At 41.7% G+C, this 22,519-nt stretch overlaps 1 protein-coding gene across 1 annotated transcript in view; it reads right to left on the bottom strand.

Annotated features, from left to right (window-relative positions):
• The window catches only part of KALRN (kalirin RhoGEF kinase), a 966,578-nt gene that overhangs the window by 432,509 nt on the left and 511,550 nt on the right, over positions 1-22,519 (bottom strand). The window contains exon 12 of the mRNA XM_027845153.1: positions 4,772-4,941. Coding sequence (XP_027700954.1) covers positions 4,772-4,941 — 170 coding nt within the window. The remainder of the gene's footprint in view (positions 1-4,771; positions 4,942-22,519) is intronic.

Here is a 22,519-nt window from a genome sequence, read left to right as displayed (position 1 = left end):
AGTGCTCAGGAAACAGTAAAGGAGTCATCACACCAGGGTGGGTAGATAATTGGCAAAGGTTTCCTCAAAGGAAAAATATTCAGTTAGGCCCTAAAAATGGAAACTGACATGGACTAGTTGACAAGTAGGAGGGGAGATAAGGTTATTCCAAGGGTGGGATGAGGGTTACCATATTGCTTTTAAAAGGGGCAATAAATAGACTGGCTTGGTTAAAACAGAAGATGTGTGGTAGAGAAGAAGAAGCAATGAAGTTGGGGAATGTAAGCTCCAGGACAGCAAGAGTCATTTTCTTCTGTGTTTGTATCCCTTTTCCTACACCACTCTCCTCCTCACCTCCCCATCTAGCTTAGTTCCTGGCATATAGTAGGTACTTCATAAACGCTTGTTGAATTAAATTGTATTCCCCAGTGCTTAACACAGAGTCCGGTACATGCTGTTTGGTCGTCCTGTCATGTCTGACTTTTCATGACCCCATTAGGTGTTTTCTTGGCAAAGTTACTGGGGTAGTTTGCCATTTCTTTTTCCAGTTCATTTCATAGATGAGGAAACTGAGGCAAAAAGGATTAAATAACTTGCCCAAGGTCACAGTTAGGAAGTGTCTGAGGCTGCATTTGAACTCAGGTCTTAATGATTCCAGGCCCAGCGTTCTATTTACTCTGCTACCATTAAAATAAAATTCAACAAAGAAGAGAAAAAACAAAATGTTAATGGCCCACTGTCAGTTGGGCATGTGCTTGAGTTCCCTGAACTGCTAATGTTTTTATACTGAATTATCTACTCTTTCATCTGGTCCCCTTTCACTATGAACAGCATTGTATGTGAGTCACCTCTTGCTGGGTCTATAAATTCAGCCTGAGGGTGAGAAAAAGAGCTTTTCTCTGGATGTATCTAACTGTTCCGTACAGATATGGAACACTTCATTCTTACTTTACTGTCTCTATCCACTGAGAGAACTATCTTATACAAAACCAACACAAAACTAGACCATGTCTTCTTAATCAGGATATGCTGCCTTATGTGGAAACTATAATATTAATATAACTATAATAATAGCTATGATATGGATATATAATAATTTTAATAAAATAATAGTTATAATATTTATATACCTACAATAATGTAATACCTATATTAACATATAATAATTTATCATAAAAAAGCTATAAAATTTATATAGCTGTAATATAATACCATAATATTGATAAATAATAACTTATAGTAATAAAACAATAGCTATAAAATTTATATAACTATTTAGACCAGGATCAAAATTTAAAAGGGCTAGGTTGGCAAACTCTCCCATCCTCCTTAGCCAAACTATAGCATTTGACACTGCTGACCCACCCTTCTTCAGGGTATTTGCTCCTATCTTGGTTTCTGAGACCCCACACTTTTCTTGGTTTTTCTTTTCCACACCTACCTTCTATTTCTGTCTCCTTCACTGATGTGCATCCTCTTTTGACCCTTTGAGGCTAAAATTTGTCTAGATTCTGTCCTTGGTCTTCTCTAGTATCTATGCAAATTTACTTTTAGATTTGCAAATAACACAGACCTGAGAGGAATAGCTAATACAGTCATGCCAGAGTCTGGGTTCCTTCCTTTCTTTTTTCCTTCCTTCCTTCCTTCCTTACCTCCCTTCCTTTCCTTCTTTCCTTCCTTTCCTTCCTTCCCTCCCTCCCTTCCTTTCTTCCTTCCCTTCCTTCCTTCTTTCCTTTCCTTCCTTCCTTCTTTCCTTCCTTCCTTTCCTTTCTTCTTTCCTTTCCTTCTTTCCTTTTCTTCCTTTCCTTCCTTCCTTTCCTTCTCCTTCTTTCTTTCTTTTTTCCTTCCTTCCTTCCCTTCCTTCCTTCCTTCTTTCCTTCCTTCCTTTCTTCCTTCCTTCCTTCCTTCCTTTCTTTTCTTTTTTGTGGCCAGAATGAAGTACTGAATCTAATTGCATGTACAAGGAGCTGTTGATACAAGGATGAATTCAGCATGGAATCATAGACCTAGACTTGGAAGGCCATCTAGTTCAGCTCCCTCATTATACATTTATTTGTTGTTGTCGTTTAATCATTTAGTCGTATCTGACTCTTCACAGGACCATATGTGGACCATAGCACATCAATACTGTCCACAGGACTTTCTTAGCAAAGATACTGGAGTGGTTTCCTATTTCTTTCTCCAGTAGATTAAAGCAAAGATTGATTGGTAAAGTGACTTGCCCAGGGTCACACAACTAGTAAGTGCCTGAGGCCGGATTTGAACTCAGGTCTTTCTGACTCCAGGACCAGTGCTCTATCCACTGAGACATGTAGTTGCTTCCAATACAATCACTATACATACTTAAAACAAAGGATAGTATACATACATAAAAGGGCAGCTAGGTAGTGTGCTGGATAGAGTATAGGGCCTGGAGTCAGGAAGACTCATCTTCCTGAGTTCAAATCTGACTTCAGACACTTCCTAGCTATGTGACCCTGGGCAAGTCACTTAACCCTGTTTGCCTCAGTTCCTCATCTGTAAAAAAGCTGGGAAAGAAAATGTCAAACCACTCCAGTATCTTTGCCAAGAAAACACACATACATAAAACAAAGGACATATATATATATAAATTGAGAATGAAGAGGTCTTTGCCCAAGGTTGCTTAGGCAGTAAATGTAAGAGGCAAAATTGGAAGCCAACTCCTCTGACTTCAGAGCCAGTCCTCTGCAGTTAAATATAAATTGCTTTGCAAACCTTTCATTTTTATTTAGAGGCGTTTAGGTGGTACAGTGGATAGGCTACTACGGCTGGAGTCAGGAAGATCTGAATTCAAATTCGACCTCAGACACTTAACTGGTTGTGTAACCTTGGACAAATCATTTAACCTCTGTCAATCTCAGTTTTCCCAACTGTAAAATGTGGGTGATAATAGCACCTGCCTCCCTGTGGTATTGTGAGCATCAAATAAGATATTTATAAAACATTTAGTATAGAGCCTAACATGTAGTAGGCCCTTAAAAAAATGCTTGTTTCCTTCTTTCCTTCCCTGATCTTAAGAAGCCTACAATCTAATGGCGGGTTATAAGAGATGTACACCAACATTGAAATGCAATTTGAATATGACTAAGTGAATAAGGCAGCTTAGAGAAGGATGAAAGAACTGAGGAGGGAGGGATGCTTATACCTGGGGGAGGGGGAAGCAATTAATTAAGGCTTTATGAAGCAAATGACACTTGAGATAGGCTGTGAGCTAAGAGGAAGCTGGGGACATGGTGGGGGGGGGGCTTACAGGAACAGTCAGTGCAGATGCAGGTCCCCAAGACTGTTTGGTTAGTGATTCCACCAGAGAACCTGGAGAATCTCTGGGGTTGTTTGGAAGAGAAACCTCTGAAATTACAACTGAAAATCAAGTTCATACTTTTTTAATTTGTTTATTTAATTGGGCAATGAGTACGAAAATAAATCTCTGATTGAGTTTATTCTCTCACACCCGGATGTGAAGGAGTTGGCCTGTGAGATAATGAGATTGCCTATGCTATTTGCCATATAAATTCTGTTATCCTTAGATCATCACTTCAAGGAGAGGAACAATTCATAGGATCATGGATTTAGAGCAAGAAAGGCCTTTGGGGCCAGCTCCCTCATTTACAGATGAGAAAGCTGAGGCCCAGAGAGATGAGCTGACTTGTCCAAGGTCACACAGTTGTCACAGGTAGAATTTGAACCCAGATTCTCTGACTCCAGAGCCAGTGGTCATTCCTGTATAATATGTCACCTCCAATGACCTCCAATATGGTATCATTACCTTTGTCAAATCATATTTATTTAGCACCTAGGCATGTAATGAGATGCCAAGGACTCCACAGCACCTTTTTTTTGAAAATACCAAAGTCTTTTACAGGTATGATAAACTATAAAATAGTAATGTCTACCAAGTGCAATCCCAGGTTTTCTGGCTGGCATTCAATGCTTTCTATAATCTTAGCCCCAGCCCACTTTTCCAGACTTACTTTCCAGCATTTCTCTTTGTGACCCTTATGCCTTAGCCAAAATGGACTGTTATTCCCCAAATACATCTAGAGGCACTCTCAACTTTCTGCCCTTGTTCACACTTTTCCATCCAACTGGAACACGTCCCCACCCCCCAACTCTGCTTGTCAAAATCCTACTCATCCTTCAGTACTCCTTGACGAAACCTTTCCTGACACCCCCAACCAGAAGTGACCCTGACTTCCTTTATTAGAATCCCAATAACATTTTGTTTGTATCTCCTCACTCCCCCATAAGTATAATGTAAGTTTGTTGAGGACAATTCATTTTTGTGAGCTCTCATCCTCTCAATTCTGCAGGCTGGCATTGGATCAAATGCTACATGATGGGACATTTCATACAGGAATGTCTCTGTGATGCCAAACAGCCAGTCTGAGTGATTGCTTCAAAGGATTTTGAGACAACACTGTGTTGAAATGGCCCCAGATTTACCACTTCAGTGGAAATGTTTGCTGCTGAATAATAACACAAGAATTTAAAGGTTCTTTTTCAAAGCACTTCCACACTTGTCTCCTTTTATTCCTCATAGCTATTTTGTGAGATAGGTTGGGTGACAGGGTACTTTTTGTCCCCATTTTACAGATGGAAAAATCAAGGCACGAGAGACTCGGTCAAGATCATATAACCAGTTATTGTCAGTTAAGTCTAGAACTTAGGCCTCTTGATGTCCATTGAAGGATCTCTCCAGTAGCTCAGACGACCTTATGGTTCCCTTCTCCCTCTCCTCCTACAGACCTCACCCCGGAGAAGTGACACTGACCTGAGTTGCTGAATGAGATCTTCTCCTTCCTTGATGACATTGAGTGTGGCATCCAGAGTGGCCGTCTGCTGCTGCTGGAACTGCTTGATTAGCTCCTGGACAGCATCCACCGAGTCGGCGCACACATCTTCCAGCAGCTCCTTCTGCAGGTCTTCCATCCATGTCCACAACTGGCAGGAAAGATAAGAGGGAATTCTGCTTAGGGACAAAGGGGAGCTAGTGTAGGGATGAGGACAAAGAAATCCTACCAGACTCATCCAACCCACCTTCTTCTAGCCAGACCAATATCTGGCCTCCCTCTGTTGACTATCTCCAATTTATCCTGTATTATATCTTTTCTGTATGTAGTTGTTGTCACTTTGTCTCTCCCCATTGGTTTGTGAGCTCCTTGAGAGCAAAACTTGTCTTTTGCTTTCTATTGTACCCTCAGCTCTTAGCAAAGTGCCTGGTACACAGTAGGTGCTTGGTAAAAGCTTGTTGACCGAATGGACTTTGCTTTTCAAAACTCATTTTTCATTTTTCTATTTCTACTATAAATAGATGACTGGAAAAGGCTGCCATGTATTAAAGATAAAAAGAACAGATAGACTGCTCACATTTTCATTGCACTGATATTGTTTTTGTTTAGTTATTTCAGTCATATGCCACTCTTTGTGACCCCATTTGGGGTTTTCTTGGCAAAGCCCTGGAGTGGTTTGCCATTTCCTTTTCCAGTTCATTTTACAGATGCAGAAACTGAGGCAAACAGGGTTAAGTGACTTGCCCAGGGTCACATGCCTAGTAAGTGTCTGAGGCCGAATTTGAACTCAAAAAAGATGAACCAGGCACGAGCTCCACTGTGCTACCTGTGTTCTGATATTGACAAAATACTAAAAAATCTAGAGGGCATCTTGTAATATTCTGGGTAGAAAGTCTGCAGGTTTGCAAAAGGACGTGGACATGGACAAAAATCACATTGGATGCTAAGGCATGGATGAGTTTCAACAGTCACTGGGGAAGGCAATTTCCAGATATTGGTGAGATCACAGATCCTTCAAGAATGGAAGATATCCTATTGACAATATAGCTCTCTGTTCAGTTTACCAATTATGGAAGGGAAAGATCAAGTCTCCTCCAAGAGGATAAAACCCTGGGGTCCCAGCCCAAGGCAATAGGATCATGTAGACATCCTCTCAGAGCCATTGCTAGTAAGAGCTGAGAAATCACGGACAAATGAATAAGTTCCAGAAGCCCAGTGATGGACAGATGCTGTCCCAGTAACACTCCCCATTGAGGTTCCTCTTCTGCAGCCAGGCCATTTCTACTTAGCTCCTCCTTCAGAGGACTCATCCATTCCAGTCCTTGTGATTTAGTGCTCCTCTTGCCCCTTCAAATGCCCTTCAACCAATTTTCAGTCCATCTACGTCATATATTTATTTAACTTTTCCCTACTCAGTCAAACTGAGAACTGTTAAAGACCTTAGCTTGAAAAGGCCTAGGGCCATCTCTAGTCATCCTGATCTATATCTGGCCATTGGACCCAGATGGCTCTGGAGGAGAAAGCGAGGCTGGTGACTTTGCATAGCCCTACCCCCCACTTAAATCCAATTCACTTGCAAGTCATGGCATCACCTCCCTGATGTCATGGTCCTCTTTGAGAACAAAGGACAAACAGCAACATAGATCCCCAATAGATGCTAAGTTCTTCACAAGCAGGGACAGTTTAAAAATACAACTATATCCTTAGCACCTAGTCTTGGTGCCTTGCCCATAGCAGGTGCTTAATAAAAGTTGGTTGGATGGGCTTGCATTCCAGATCTGTCATAAGAGCCGTGTTCTCCAAGAAATCTTCCTTGCTCAGCCTCAGTCCACATCGATCACTTCTTTAATGATAATAATAATAATGTAATAATAATAATATCCTATGCAATGATTTTCTTTCCCTTATCTCCATCTCCCGGCTTCCCTGCCTGCCTTCAAATCCCAGCTAAAATCCCACCTTCTATAAGAAGTCTTTCCTGATCATACATCTAATTCATCCTCCGTTGATTTATTATCTAATTTATTTATTTATTAAATATAACTTGTTTGTACGTAGTTGTTTGCATGTTGTCTCCCCCAGCAGACTGTGAATTCTTTGAGAACGGGACCATTTTTTGGTATCCCCAGCACTTAGCACAATGCGTGGCACATAGTTGTTGTTTTTCAGTCATGTCCAACTCTTCATGACCCTATTTGGGGTTTTCTTGGCAAAGATACTGGAGTGGTTTGTCATTTCCTTCTCCAGCTCATTTTACAGATGAGGAAACTGAGACAAACAGAGTGAAGCGGCTTGCCTAGGGTCACCCAGTTAGTAAGTGTCTGAGGCCAGATTTGAATTCAGGAAGATGAGTCTTCCTAATTCCAGGCCCAGCACTCTATCCATTGTACCACCTAGCTGCCCATCTAGTACATTGTAGGAATTTAATAAATAATTTATTCACTAGCCAACTGAATGTACCCATAGGCAAACCTATGGTTAAAAAACACTTCTATATCACCTCATTTGAACCTGATTGACCACTTGTCAGAGATAGTATGGAAGGGATAATAATAATAACAACAATAATAAATTAATAATAGCTAATATTTACATAGTATCTACTATGCACCAGATACTCTGCTAAGTACTTTACAAATATTACCTCATCAGATCCTCACAGCAACCCCAGGAGGTAGATGCTATTATTATTTCCATTTTACAGTTGAGGAACTTGAGACCAATAAAAGTTAAGTGACTTACCCAGTGTCACACAGCTAGTATGTATCTGAACCTGGATTTGAACTCAGGCCTCTCTGACTTTAGTCTTTATCCACTGTACCACCTAACTGCCCTGAGAGATTCATCATCTGAGTAAGTGTTGAGCTATATAATTTCTTAAGTCCCTTCCAACTCTAAGATTCTATGGTTCACAATAACCTTTTAAGTTAGGTCGTGTAAATATTATCCCCATTTTACAGATAAAAAAATTGAGGATGAAGAAGTTCAAGTGACAGACCAAGGTCACAGGAATACCACTGAACCACGGCCATGAACAACCTCTCTTCACACCCCTCATCATGCCTAGCCATACAGTGCTTTCTATGAGGCAGGTAGCCTACACCACAAAAACCTGATGAATGAATGAGTTTGCTGTTTGGTTTGACATCAGGGTACATCAATTATTTGTAAGGGCAGGGCTCCATCAGGAAGTCAGTCAAGTTAGTCAATGACGCACTGACACCTCATGCCCAGCTCGAGAAAACTGCTTCCCGAATTCAGTGCTCAGCACAAACAGAAAATGGGAGCCTCCAGTAAGGACTGAAGGAGAGATGAAGGAAACTAAGGTGACTTGGCCTGGAAAAGAGGAGATTCAGGTAGAACAACAAGGGTCTTCGTGTCTCTTAAGGGTTCCTAGATGCTTGGTGTCCTTACCGAGGGGAGTGCATATAAAATGAGTTGAAGCTGCATCAGAAAGGACTTAGTGAAGGAAAAAAATTTCCGATGGGAAATTTCCCCACACACACTCTATGATCCAGCAGCCAGGGTCTTCTTGCTGTTCCTCATATAAGACACTCCATCTCCTGATTGTCTTTTCCCTAGCCTGTTGCTCCCTCCCCTCACCACCCACCTCTATGCCTGGAACACTCTCCCTCCTCACCTGGCTTCTCTGGTTTCCTTCAAGTTTCAGCTCACCCATCTGCAGGAGACCTTTCCTGATCCCTTCTCTTTCCCCCAAGTGCCTTCCCAGTAAGCTTCCCTTCCATTTACACTGTATAAATCGTGTGTGTGCACGCACACACACACACACACACACACACACATACACACACTGATATTTGCATATTTTCTCTCCTGTTAGAATGTTAGCTTCTTGAAAATGGGGACTATATTTTTGCTTTCCTTTAAATATTTCCTTTGCTTAGTGCAGTAGTCAGAAAAGGAAGAAGCAAATTGACAATTACATAAAATAGCAACAACAAAATCAGAAAAAAATACTCAATAAAACATCTAAGTTTAAATTAATTTTTAAAAACCAAATCAACCAAATAAAAAGAATTAAACATTTTTAAAAGACTAAAATAAAGAAAAGAAAAAATAACCCAAGACAACTACAACCAAAACAAAATCTTTGAAGAAAGAAAAAAAAACCCAACACATCTGACATGCTCATTAATAGCACATCAAGGGTCAATAAGCTCCTCAGGCAGCTCGGTGGGGAAAGAGCACTTGATGATTGCTTGCTGACTAAGGGACTGGACTCTCTTATGCCCTCAGGTGACCAGGAAGCCAGGTGACATAGAAAGCTTGAGCCTTAGCCTTCTTGGACTGATCAATCTTAGGGACAGCTTCCTTTCCTTCTAGAGAAAACACACACAATGAAACAAAAACTACCCTTGCCTACACGGCAGGGACCCTGGCTGTTACGGCTCCTTCCTCACCAGACTATTTGTTATGAGTCTCTCTGCTGAGGGAGATGCTGGTCCTTGAAAAGCAGTCATTTTGTCGTGGGGGCCTTTCCTTCCAGCCTGTTAGAACTCTGACAGTCAACAGCCTTGGAGAACCCAGGGACATTTCTATATCACAGTGAGACACTGGGTTAGGTCCTGGTGGAGGCTGTTCTACTTCTGTTGCTGTTGAGTTGTTTCAATCATCTCTGAATCTTCGTGATCTCATTTGGGGTTTTCTTGGCAAAGATAGTGGTTTGCCATTTCCTTCTTTAGCTCATTTTATAGATGAGGAAACTGAGGCAAACAGGGCTAAGTGAAGTCACTTAAATGACTTCAGCCCAAGGTCACCCAGCTACTAAGTGTCTGAGGCCAGATTTGAACTCAGGAAGATGAGTCTTCCTGACTCCAGGCCCGGAACTCTATCCACTCTTCCACCTAGCTGCCCAGTGCTCTAGCTTCCCAAGATTTAATTAGAAAATTCCACACCTGGCTCCAAAAAGGAGCTATGAGAAGATACCTTCCCCTACTTTTTTTTTACACAAGTATAGGTTCACAGATGTGGAATATTGCATAGATTGTCCAATTTTTTCATTGTATTGATCAATATTGCTGAATTTTCTTCCTCTTTTTTCTTTTTTTAAAAAAATTCTTTCTTATAATGGGTGGCACTCAAGGAGAGGGAAAGATACAGGGAGAACTTTAGCTGATACAAAAACAAGAAATATCAACAAAATTCATTTTAAAAGAGCAAATTCCTAACTCATGTATACCAACAAAAATTTCTTTATAAGAAATTTCCTTACAAGAAAGCTAAATGTAAATAAAAAGCAAATGTTATATTTTAGAGCAACCTTTTAAGCACTGCTATATTTAGATATCTTTCATATACATATAATATATATGTGTGTGTGTATATTATATATATGTGTGTAGATATACACATATACATATATATGTATATATATAGTTTTTCCTAGCCTTAATTTTAAATACTAAGGTGGGGAACTCTATCTCAGATGCCAGATGTGGCCCTTGGCTTGATTTCATCTGGCTTCTGGGATGTAGTTGCTCTGACTACTGCTGCCATAGTCGAGACAATAATTTTCTCCCAGGGCTGGGACAGCTGCTATTGTACTAAATGAAACTTTATGCTCCCTGTTCTTAATTTTAAAAACAGGTGAGTGAAATGTTTTATGCCTCCCTCTTACTCTCTGAAGGGGAAAAAAAATTCTACTAAATTAAATTGCTATGGAAAAATCAGACTTTCTTTTACCCATCTTAAAAATATCTCTTTCAAGTGTCACAAGATTGCATCCTATGTCTCATATTAGAGGATTTGGTGAATGAATTCAGGTTCAGCACATCCATGTTAACACGGCCCCACCCCGGGGCAACAACAGGTTCTCCTTAGGTTCTTTTAGAGTTGTCTTTCTGGGGAAATTGCTAGTTCGTTCCCTTCCTCTGGTGGGCCTCCCCTACCTTCACCCCACATTCACGTGTTTCCCTGGCACTCTGAGTTCAATAGTGCAGTTTTCCTTTCTCCGTGGCATGTGAACAGAAGAGTTCAGTCTTCCACAGCGGCCCTGAGCTACGCTGGAGCTGCTGCATTGGTGAAAGGTCTACGTCCTAGCAGCACTTCAGAGAACACTACACTGTCCATTCAGACTGAGGAAGTCCATCAAACCAAGGAAGCGAATAATGGGAGACATTAAAGACAGTTCAGACTATTCACTGGAAGGACAAACACTGAAGCTGAAGCTGAAGTACTTTGGCCACATAATGAGAAGAGGGGACTTGTTGGAAAAGGCCCTGATGTTGGGAAAGATTGAAGGCAGAAGGAGAAGGGGATGCCAGAGGGTGAAATGGATAGATAGTGTCATGGAAGTAACAAACATGAGTTTGGACAGACTTCGGGAGATAGTGGAGGACAGAAGGGCCTGGCATGCTATGGTCCATGGGGTCACAAAGAGTCAAACAAGACTCCAAATGGTTACAGGAGAAAAGTATATGGGGAAGTGAAAGAAAGTATTGGATGTGGGGTCAGAAGGATCTGGTTTTTAAGCCTGGCTCTGCTACAGATTAATTGTGTAATCTTGGGCAAGTCAGATGGTCCATCAATAAATATTTATTATTTACTTACTATGTGCCAGGTACTAAGCTGAGCTGGGGATACAAAGAAAGGCAATAACACAGTCCCTGATCTTACCCTCTAATGGGAGAAAGAACATGCAAATCACTATGTACATACAAGATAAATACAGGGCAAATGGAAATTTCTCAGAGGAAAGACAGTAAGTAGCAGGAGGAATGGGAAAAGCCTCCTGCAGAAGCATTGGAAGTAACTTGAAGGAGAGCTGAGAGACAAGTGAGGAGGGAAAGTATCCCAGGTATGGGGGATGGCCAGCAAAAAAAGGCATAAAATCAAGAGATGGAGTATCTTATGCAAGAAACATGAAGTAGGGAAATGGGAGTATCGAGTGTAAGGTAAAGCAAGGCCAGCCCACATGGAGTCAGAGCCCCCAGACGTGGCAGATGTCCGACTGCTGTGGGCATTGTCACTCACTGCTGAACACACATGCTTCTCTCTGGAAACCAGGGGGTTTGTGCCTATCTGAGACAGTGTTGTATCTTTGTTGAATACTCCGCCATGCTATCACCAAATAAAACTTCTTTTCTTATCTGTTAGATACAGTCTATATGTATCTCATTTTATTCCAGTCTTGAGTTTGACTTCCAAGACCAGCCTGAGTCTGGCCCAGCCTACGATAGCTGACTAAGCTGGATGAACCAGGGGTGTGGCCCAGAATAGCAGTCCTTACATTCTTACTTCCTCTCTATCTGATAGACCTGTCCCTATCTATCTGAACCCCCTAGGGCAGATTTACTTTGCATTTTATCATAAGCAAATAGGCATTCTCTTATTGCTTCCTGGCTGGTAAGTAGAACCCCTATAAATCCTTTTCAGGCAGATAGATGGTGAGGAGTTTAGCGTCAGAAAGACTCCTCTTCCTGAGTTCAAATCTGGCCTCTGACACCTAGTAACTGTGTGACCCTGGGCAAGTCACTTAACCATGTTTGCCTCAGTTTTCTCTTCCATAAAATGAGCTGGAGAAGGAAATGATAAACCACTCCAGTATCTCTGCCAAGAAAACCCCAAATGGGGTCACAGAGAGTCAGACATGACTGAACAACAACAACGTAAATCCCTTTCACTCTAGATTCTCATAATGCTGGTATGGCATCAGCAATGGGCTTAAATTGCTGAAATAGAGGAAATTTGCCTTAGACAACAACCCTTCCAACCTTTCTCCCCTCTCTCCTCTCTCTGTCAGTGTCTCTCCTACTAGGTACTTTTCTGGGTTCCTGCTTGCCCAGGGCTCAATGCTTCAGCAAACCACCCAGACAGGGATCTCTTAATCACCCAATCTCATGGCCTTTTCTCAATCTTCTTTCTTCTTGACCTCTCTGCAGCTTTTGACACTGTTGATCACTTTCTCTTGTGTATATTAAAACTCTTATCTCTAGGTTTTTATGACACTGTTTTCTCCTGGTTCTCCTCTTCCATGCCTGACTAATCTTCAGTCTCCTTTGCTGGATCTCCAGGTAGGTCACCCCTGCTAGCCATGAGTGTCCCCCAGATTCTGTTGTAGGCCCTTTTCCTTTCCATGTGATTTCACTTGGTGATCACATAAGCTCTCATGAATTAAACTATCATCATTATGCAGATGATTCTCAAGTTTCTTTGTTCAAGCTAAGCCTTTTTCCTAGGGCAACTAAATGGCACAGTAGACAAAGCGCCACGCCTGGAGTCAGGAAGACTTGAGTTCAAATCTGGTCTCAGATACTTACTAGCTATATGACCCTGGCCAAGTCACTTAGCCCTGTTTGCCTCACTTTCCTCACCTGTAAAATGAACTGGAGAAGGAAAAGACAAACCACTCCAGTATCTTTGCCAAGAGAACCCCAAATGGGATCATGAAGAGTCAGATATAACTGAATGACTGAACAAAACCTTTTCTTGATCTTCAATCTCCAATTTTTACTCTCAATTAGATATCATAAAGCAGATGTCTTATAGACATCTTAAGCTCAACATGTCCAAAATAGAACTCATTACCTTTCCTCCTAAACCTCCCTCTTCTGACTTCCATGCTGCTGTTGAGGATACTATCGTTCTCCCAGATCCACAGATTTTCAAGGAGTCATTTTTATTCTCTCACTCTAACCCCCTATACAATCCATTGCCAAGTCCTTCCTACTAGCTTCTCCCTTCATAGCATCATTCACATGTACTTCCTTCTTTCCTCTGATACTGCCACCAATGAGGGGCAGGCCTGCAGCCCTTCACGTCTAGACCGCTGCAGTAGCTTGCTGCTTGGGTTCCCAGCCCCAAGCTTCTTCCCACTCTAGTCCATCCTCCACTCAGCTGTCAGAGAGATCCTCTTAAAAGGACATTTTGACTAGGATACCCCCTTATTCAAATAACTCTCACAGTTCCCTTTTGCCTCCAGGATCAAATATAAAAACTTCTGCTTGGTTTGGCTCCTTCCTACCTTTCTAATCATCTTATATTTTACATCTTCCTCCCTTCCCTTCCATATACTCTGCAATCCAGAGACAATGGCCTCCTTGGTGTGCTTTGGATAGGACTCTTTCGATCCTGACCCTGGGCATTTTCCCTAGCTGTCCCCCATGCTGGAATTCTCTCCCTCCTTATCTCTCCCTCCTGGCTTCCCTGGCTTCCCTCAAGTCTTGGCTGAAGTCCACCCTTCTGCCAGAAGTCTTTTCCAGTCCTCCTTTATCTCAGTGCTTTCCTTCTGAGATTATCTCTAATTTATCCTGTGTATATCTTGTTTATACAAGTTGTTTGCATGTTGTCTCACCCCATTAAACTGTGAGGTCCTAGAGAGCACAGACTGCTTTTTTGCCTTTCTGTGTATCCCCAATGCTGAGCACAGTGCTTAATAAATGCTTGGTGACTGACTGACCCAATTCCATGTTCCAGACCCTTCCTGAACTTCTCTTACCAAAACTTACTTGTCATAACCTATATCAAACTGCTTATCTTTTCAATGAAGGGGGAGGGGAGGGAGACAGGGAGAGAATTTGGAACTCAAAACTATTTTTAAAATGAGTATTAAAATTGTTTTTACATTTAAATGGGGAAAAATAAAATATTAAATTATGAAGCAAAAATATAAAAACATCTTACTTGTCAGGTATCCCTTTTCTCAAGGACCCTATTCTTCAGTAGGTGACAGTTATCTAATCACTATTACTACAGCTGCTGCTGCTGCTACTACTACTACCACTATTACCACTTCTCTGTCTCCTCCAATTATTATCACTACTACTACTACCACCACCGCTACCATGACTGCTACTGCTCCTACTATTACCACTTCTCCTCCTCTTCCTATTATTATCATTAATACTACCTCTATTACTACTACTACCACCACGATCACCACTACTACTATTACTACTATTACCACTACTACTACTATTACTACTACTACTACTACTAGATAGCTGGTATTTATATACCCCTTTAAGGTTTACAAAGAGCTTTGCATATGTGATCTCATTTGATCCTTGAAATAACCCTGTAAAGGGGCAGCTAGGTAGCACAGTGGATAGAACACCAGTCCTGGAGTCAGGAGGACCTGAGTTCAAATCTAGCCTCAGCCACTTGACACTTACTAGCTGTGTGACCCTGGGCCAGTCAATTAACCCCATTGCCTAGGAAAAAAAAAAGAAAGAAAGAAAAGAAAAGAAATAACCCTATAAGGTAGATACTATTAATCCTATTTTACAGATGAAGAAACTAAGTCTGAGAGATGCAAATGATTTGCTCAGTCACACAGCTAGGGAATGAGTGTCTGGGGCAGGATTTAAGTTCATGTTTTCTTGACTCCAAGTCAAACACTCTATCCACTGTGCCACCTACCTGCTAGAAATGAATCCATGCTAATATACTGACACCTTCTAATGGATGTTTTACCTGCTTCCAAGTAAGGACTGGATTTAAGAGCAGCTTTAATCCAAAGAAACAGAAATAACAGTGCATGTCTTAAGCAACTAGACAGGATGGTAGGGAAAAGGGCATTTTTAAGCAGGTCAGACTTCTCTGGCCCCTCAAATCACACTCTAGGGAAAGTTGACCCCGATAATAGAACCAAAATATCTAAGAAGAGCCAGCCTGCTGTGACCCACTGCCCTAGAATCGTGCTGTAACCAAGACTTTGCAAGTGAGCAGATGTGAGAAGGGAAAGGGGTGGGGGTGGGGGGAAGAGAGAAGCCAGGCTATTCCAGAAGACAAGCCAAATGCAGCTTGTTTGTGAACACAGCCAAACAGACTAAGGGGTAACTAAAGGAGGGGAGGGCCTATTTGTTTCTCAAATTTAACCTACTAATTGGCAGTTATATTTGCAGAGAGCTGACAACCATGGCATGGACACAATTGATCTATCAGTTGAGCCTTTAAGATCTGTGCTGAGATTATTAATTGGTCCGCTACCACCACCTTCATACCAGGAGGAAAGAAAAGACTTTCTCCTCTCTATCCCACCTCTATACCCTAAACCTGACAGCTAGCAAATGAATATTTATGAAGAGACTATTTTCTCTCCTTAGGTCTCAGCCATCCACTTTAATTTCTATGATCAGTGGCTGTGCCTTTGGTGACGGAGACAGAGAATGTAGCTGTTTGTTTCTGAGACCATCAGCCCACTCTCTATCTTTGGGCTTCTTTACCTTTCGAAGATTGATTCAGTTCACATTGTAGGATTTCCTTCTTTTCTGCCAACTTGATTATCTGGAAGCTGAAATCGTCAGGAAAGGGAGGGAAGGGAAGGAGTTGGGGTGGGGTGCAGCAAAGAATTGGTCATGGAGTTTAGATTGAAGAGAAAAATCTACAAGTAAGGAAAGAAAGGGAAAGGGACCATATTTAATTAGGCTTCCTTGGAAGTACCTGTGTTGGGTTACTTTCTGAAGGGATTTATTCCAGTATTCATTTTTTTTGAACATGCATTTTAAAAGACAATGCCCACACTATTTTGAATGGGCTTTTTAAATAACAGATTCCAAAACTGCCATGGAAGAGAGGAAAAGAAAGAAAACAGGAGCTGGGGAATCATTCCCCATGCCTCCTCCCTCCCTTATCCCCATCCCCATCATTTCAGACCAATGAACTGTGCCCAAGGTCTGAGGCCACTGTCATGATATTACTCCCTGGCTTACCCTATCCCACCAAAATAGTCAATAGTTTGGGCGAAGCCAGACTCCAGATATGTGTCCCACTACAAGAGAAAGGAAGGCTTCTTTAAAAGCAGTCACAATATGAAGTGAGGTCTTGACCATACAGGGAGATTATATGTACTAAGATATGACCTCCAAAGGACCAGAGCTATGGAATTAACAAACTATTCAATCTGAATTTGGGTCATCCATCCCTGACTGGAAGGTTTTAATCCTTCAGTGGCCAAGGATCTCCAAGGATCCTCCAAGAAATCCCCTCACAAAGCAATAATAGACCTAATAGGATTAAGAAGTTATTTCAAAGAAAATTTGCAAAAGAAATTAGTCTGGAGATTATCTCTATTTCATCCCTGTCTTCAGTGCCCTCCATTCTCATCCTGATTAGAATAGACCTATGATTCAGTAAGGAGGCAAAAGTAATACTATAAACCCTGTTCTGGACAGAAAGTCTATGTTAGGTCATTGGTGGAGATTTTATAACTCAATTTCTTTTTTAAAAAAACCTATAAGGAGATTATTTTTCTTGTTCCAGGGAAATGACAACATCTTGTAATTACATCCAACTAAACTCTTAATTATTGGTACTGGCTGAGGAGAGGAGAGGTGCAGATCACAAGAAGAAGCTTATAATCCCAAAATGATTTCTGTTTGACATTGGAAGGCACCATAAAGTGGATGATATTATCCACTGGAGATTATAAGTGAAAAATTCCAGTAGAAAAAGATTAAGCAGCTGACTTAAGTTCTACAGCAGAAAAGATTCCCAGGGAAGCAAAAACAAAGCATCTTGTTTCCTACTCCAGTTTTCCAGCCATTTATCCCTAACTCCTGCTGTGAAATTAAGCAGAAGTGGTACTTGATGGGGAGGGGAAGAAATGGACCACCAAATCCAGCCTTGATGGATTGAGTTTGCCTTCCAGCTTATCCTTTAGGGGATAAGACTCAGGTAGCTTCATCCAACTGAGAAAGGAGCATTTATTAAGTATTTACTACCTGCAAATCAGCGTGCCAACCCTTGGGACAGAAGGAGAAAAACAAGAAAGTGCTCACATTATAATGGGGGAGGCACTCAAAAATGAATGAATGAATGAATGAATGAAGCAATATGTATAGAAGGTTTCTACTGCAGATCAGATGGGAAGGTCTAATGGTTCTTAAGGTATAGCAAAAAAAAAAAGAAGCAGAAGGCAATATTTCTTCTTTATTGTTTTTCCATTGATAAAACCGTATGTGTTTCTCACATTCAGTCACTTGACAGCGCCAATGATTTTGGTAGTGAGAACTTTCTTTGCCAGGTTTTTAGGAGTTGTGGCTGCTGAGGAAGCAGAGGCACTCGACAGAAGGCATTTCTACAGGTGTTTATTCCCTGGATGATAGCTATGGGAAAGGTGGGCTAAAAGCAGGGACAAGGGCTCTGTGGTAGCCACTAGGTCTCACGCTACAGTCTCTAGCTTGTTAAAGACTTAACTAGGCAAGGGGACTATTGCTGTAGTGGAGTCAGTTCAGGTTAATTAGACAGAAAATGGATCACCTTACTTCAGCATCAGTGGTGGAGGAAAGGGTGGGGGTTGCAGTGTTTGGATTTGGATTTGGTAGAAAAAAGGGCCATGGGGAATAACGGAAGATAGATTAAGGACGCAGGTGAAATGATCACTCTCATCATATTCGCTACGTAATTACTGTACTCCATTCTGTGGTTAGCCATGAGGAGAGATTATGGTTGAGGGACCGATACCATCTCTACCACTGGCAAGAAAGACAGAGCTAGAATTAGCAGAAAGAGTCAAAGATTGAACTGTCTGGGTTCCTGTCAATCAGTGAAATTGAAATTAAACCAGATGGTATACTTAGATCCTAGTGCCGATCCTAGAAACAAACAATATCAGATAATAGATTCAGAGATGGTATACTGTAGAGTCCAATTCCAAATGCAGGGAAGGGGACTGCTCTTAAGTAAAAGCCCCAAAGATCTGCATGTGCACATTTCAGTTTGCAAACCATCGACTCCCCTGGCCTCTGTTCATCTCTCTCCTATCCACTCTCCAATCTACCTTACAAAACTCAGTGTCAAAATGCAATCCCAGGTTGTTGTTATTCAGTTGTTTCAATCATATCTGACTCTTCATAATCCCATTTGGGGTTTTCTTGGCAAAGATACTGGAGTGGTTTGCCATTTTTTTCTCTGGCTCATTTTACAGATGAGGAAACTGAGGATTAAGTGACTTGCCCAGGTTCACACAGCTAATAGGTGTCTGAGCCTGGATTTGAACTCAGGTGTTCCTGACTCCAGGTCTGATGCTTCATATACTGCCCACAATCTCAGGTATAATTCATCAATTTTACAATTGACAAAGAACAATGGAATCTTTCTTTGGAGAGATTAAGGTTGGGTCCTCTTTTTTGGGGCGGTAGGGGCCAATTGGGAAAAGAGAAGACCAACCTGTAGAGACACTGTAAAACAAGGAACTTTGTGTGTAGAACCTTTCATCTGTAGCCTTACAGCAGGCAAGGGATAGAATAGCACTGAGAGAATGGTCAAAGTGTGGCCTCCCGCCATGCCCATCAATGCCAGTCTCGAACCCTGGGCAGTCTTCACAACCAGCTTCCTTTGCTTCTGCTTTCAGAACACCTAGGACTGCCAGAGAGAGGCGCGAAGCTTGGCACACCTGACTCAGGACAAACTCCACAGGGCATTTGCTGCTGCCTGACATTCCCTCCCTCCATCTCTCACTGACTGTCTAGAATTCTGTTCATGGGGGCTGTTCCAAATCTCTCTGTTCTTCTTGAGTCCACAACCTTCCCTTTTCCTTCAGGCTTGTCAGATAATTTTGGCCTCCTGTTTTTTTCAGTAGTTCTTAGGATTTGGAGCTGGAAGGTCAAGTCATTATTTTACAGATGAGGAGTTCGAGGGTCAGAAAGGTAAAGTGATTTGCCCAAAGTTACATAGGTGGGAAGCAAGACAGCAAAGTGCTGAGCCTAGGTTTTCTCATGCCGTATTGAGTATTCTTTTCATGAGGCTGTATGATTTTTGATTAGAGGTTATCTTGCTTCTGGTCTTAACTCTCCATCTTTTCAACTAAATATATTTCTGTCTTTCTCTTTCCATCCTTTTCTCCAGTTTTAGATGAAGAGTTTCCTTTTCTCCTGAAGAGAAGTCCACCTGCAAACTCTCAAATCTGCCCCTTCCCATTGGCTGATGTATCTGGTGCCCACAACTGAGCCTCTCTCCCCGACCCCTCTCTCTCTCTCTCTCTCTCTCTCTCTCTCTCTCTCTCTCTCCAGCCTCTTTAACCTTTGCCTCCCTACTGATTTTGCCTTTCAATCTTCAAACATGAAAAGAAAAAAAAGATAAATAAATGAAAAAAAAATTTAATAAGCACTTACTGTGTGCAAAGCACCTTGCTAAACATTGAGTATACAAATAGAAAAGTAAGATAGCCCCTCCTTTTAAGGAATTCACATTCTAATTGAGGACACACACACACACATACATATATATATATATATGTAGTATGTATGTATATATAATAGAGGCGGTTTCAGTTGCAAGTCAAATGGCAGGGCCCAGTGGTCCTTAGAACGTAGCAACAACTCATGTTATAATATGCCTCCTTTTGTGTCAATTCCATTAATAAGAAGGAAAGAAGAAGGAAGGGGAAAGGAGAGAATAGAAGGCAAAGAAGGGGACACAAAAGGAGGTCGAAGAAGGAAAGAAGGAACTGAAAGAAAAGAAGAGGGGATGAGAAAAGAAAAAGGATGAAAAAAAAGGGAAGAAGGGAAGGGAGAAAGAAGAAGGAGGCAAGAAAGGGAAGAGGAAGAAATCCAAAAAGAAAAGAGAAAAGAGTGGGTGAGGAGGCAAGTGATGTGCAGGGACTTGTTATAACAGTTTGCACCAACTGACAAACGGCAGAATCTAATTAAAGCCAGGGAAGGAAGAAACAAAGCTGAGCTTCTCTTTCTCTCTCTCTCTCTCTCTCTCTCTCTCTCTCTCTGTCTCTCTCTCTCTCACTCTCTCTCTCTCTCTGTATATATCTCTCTACTCTGTCTCTGCCTCTGTCTCTCATTCTCTTTGTCTTTGTCTCTGTTTTAATCTGTCTCTCTCTGTCTCTCTTCCTCTCTCTGTCTCTTTCTCTGTGTCTCTGTCTCTCTCTCTCTCTGTGTCTCTAATTCTCTCTGTCTTTGTTCTGTCTCTCTGTTTTTCCCTGTCTCACTCTCTGTCTCTGTCCCTCTCTTTCTTTCTCTCTCTGTCTCTGTCTCTCTTACCTCCAATCCAAGCACTAGGACTCAGGAAGGCAGAAGTAGATTCCACTTCCAGGGACAAATCTTTGTGGATATTGCTTCATCCAATATGCCCCCCTCTTCATCTTCCCCAACATACTCATGCATGCACACACACACAGAATGACACCTATATACATTGCATGCCTGTTGTTCCCTTGTATTTGATTCCCTTTAGGACAGACTTAGATTACAGAGAGAGTATGCATGCCTTTGTTTTCTGAGATCATCTTTGGGAATCAGGTGGGCCACATGCAAACAGGCAGCCAGGCAGGAAAACAAAGATTAGAACTAATCCCTTTGCTTTACAGATAGTCATCAGCAGAGCGGCCTTAGGTTTTAGGGGAAAAAGATGCAAAGTTAGCTTCCGTGATATCCCCTCTGCATCTGCCCTGGGTGTATCCATTTAGAAAACATTATCTTTTTATGTTTTATCCTGATAGGGAGCGGCTTGGATTTGCATTCTCACTCAGGGAAACAGCCACAGCCCATCTCTCTCAACTCAGACGTTTCAAAAAATTAAAAATCAACTTAATTAAATAGCTTTAATTCCTTTTTTTTTTCCTGGGTAACAATCACACATTAATTAATACTCCATTAAGTTGAATTCCTGGGGGCAGTCAGGGATGTTTATGCCTAATGAGTTCATCTGTCATTAGTGTTATTGTAAAAGGCGGCAAACAGTGGCTGTAGCTTTCAAAGTTTCCTGTTAATCTGGAATGAAGGGCAATGCCAGATTTGCAGTTTTCTTTGCCTCCCTGGCGGGCCACTCCAGCCAAGAACATAACCCAAACCATGGTCACTTTCCAAGGGGGGGGGGTTTCTCCCTCTCAACTCATGCTGACAGCTCTAGCACTTTACAGCTGAATGTGACTTTGGGCAAGGGTCTTTCTCTCCCTGGAACTCATATTCCTCACCTGTAGAATGAGGTGATTGAACTTGGCCTGGATGAGTTCTCTGGTCCCATCAAGATCTAATAATCCATGACTTTTTTAATCCATGCTTTGATCCTATGTTGGTCTCTCCACCCCCACCATACACACACCCCACACCCCCAGCACTTAGCATACTCCTGGCCTCTTCCCCTGACTATCAAGGGATATATAACCTCATTTTAACATCACTCTGAAGAAAACATCATTAGGATAATTAAATCTCCTATTTTACAAAAGAAAAAGAAATACCACAAAATATCCTTCAAGACCAAACATGATAATCTTTGGGGAGCACAGGATAACCAATTGAGAGTTTAAAGGGATGTTAGAAGTCATGCATTTCTAGGATCATAAATGTGGATCCAGAAGTGACCTCAGCACTCATCTAGTCAACACCTTCATTTTACAGATGAGGAAACTGAGGTCTAGAGAGCAAGTGACTTGCTCACAATTGCCCAAGTATTATTAAGTAACTGAAAGGGATTTGAACCCAGACCTTCTAACTTCAAATTCCCTTCTCTTTCCATTGTACCCCTCACTCCATCTTCTGGCCCCTTTTTATTAGCATAGATTATAAAGATTGCACTGTACCCTATTTTCTTGCCTGTATCAGAACAGAGAGTAGACAAAAGAAAAGTAGGAACTGGTTTCTCTGCCTACCATATCTTTTCTCTACGAGGGTCTGCTCTAGTCCAGTGGGTCTCCTCCATCTACTTCCTTCTGAAGAACATTCCACCAGAGCAAAAAACCCATGGATCCTCTAACACCCACTCCCACTGGCCCTGTAACCCTCCCCCAACACACACACACACACACACACACACAC

This window comes from Vombatus ursinus, unplaced genomic scaffold (assembly GCF_900497805.2).
Source record: "Vombatus ursinus unplaced genomic scaffold, bare-nosed wombat genome assembly UNPS02014959.1, whole genome shotgun sequence".
In the NCBI taxonomy this organism is placed as follows: domain Eukaryota; kingdom Metazoa; phylum Chordata; class Mammalia; order Diprotodontia; family Vombatidae; genus Vombatus; species Vombatus ursinus.
The sequence above is the reverse complement of the archived record's forward strand: the minus strand, read 5'-3'. Positions and strand labels throughout refer to the sequence as shown.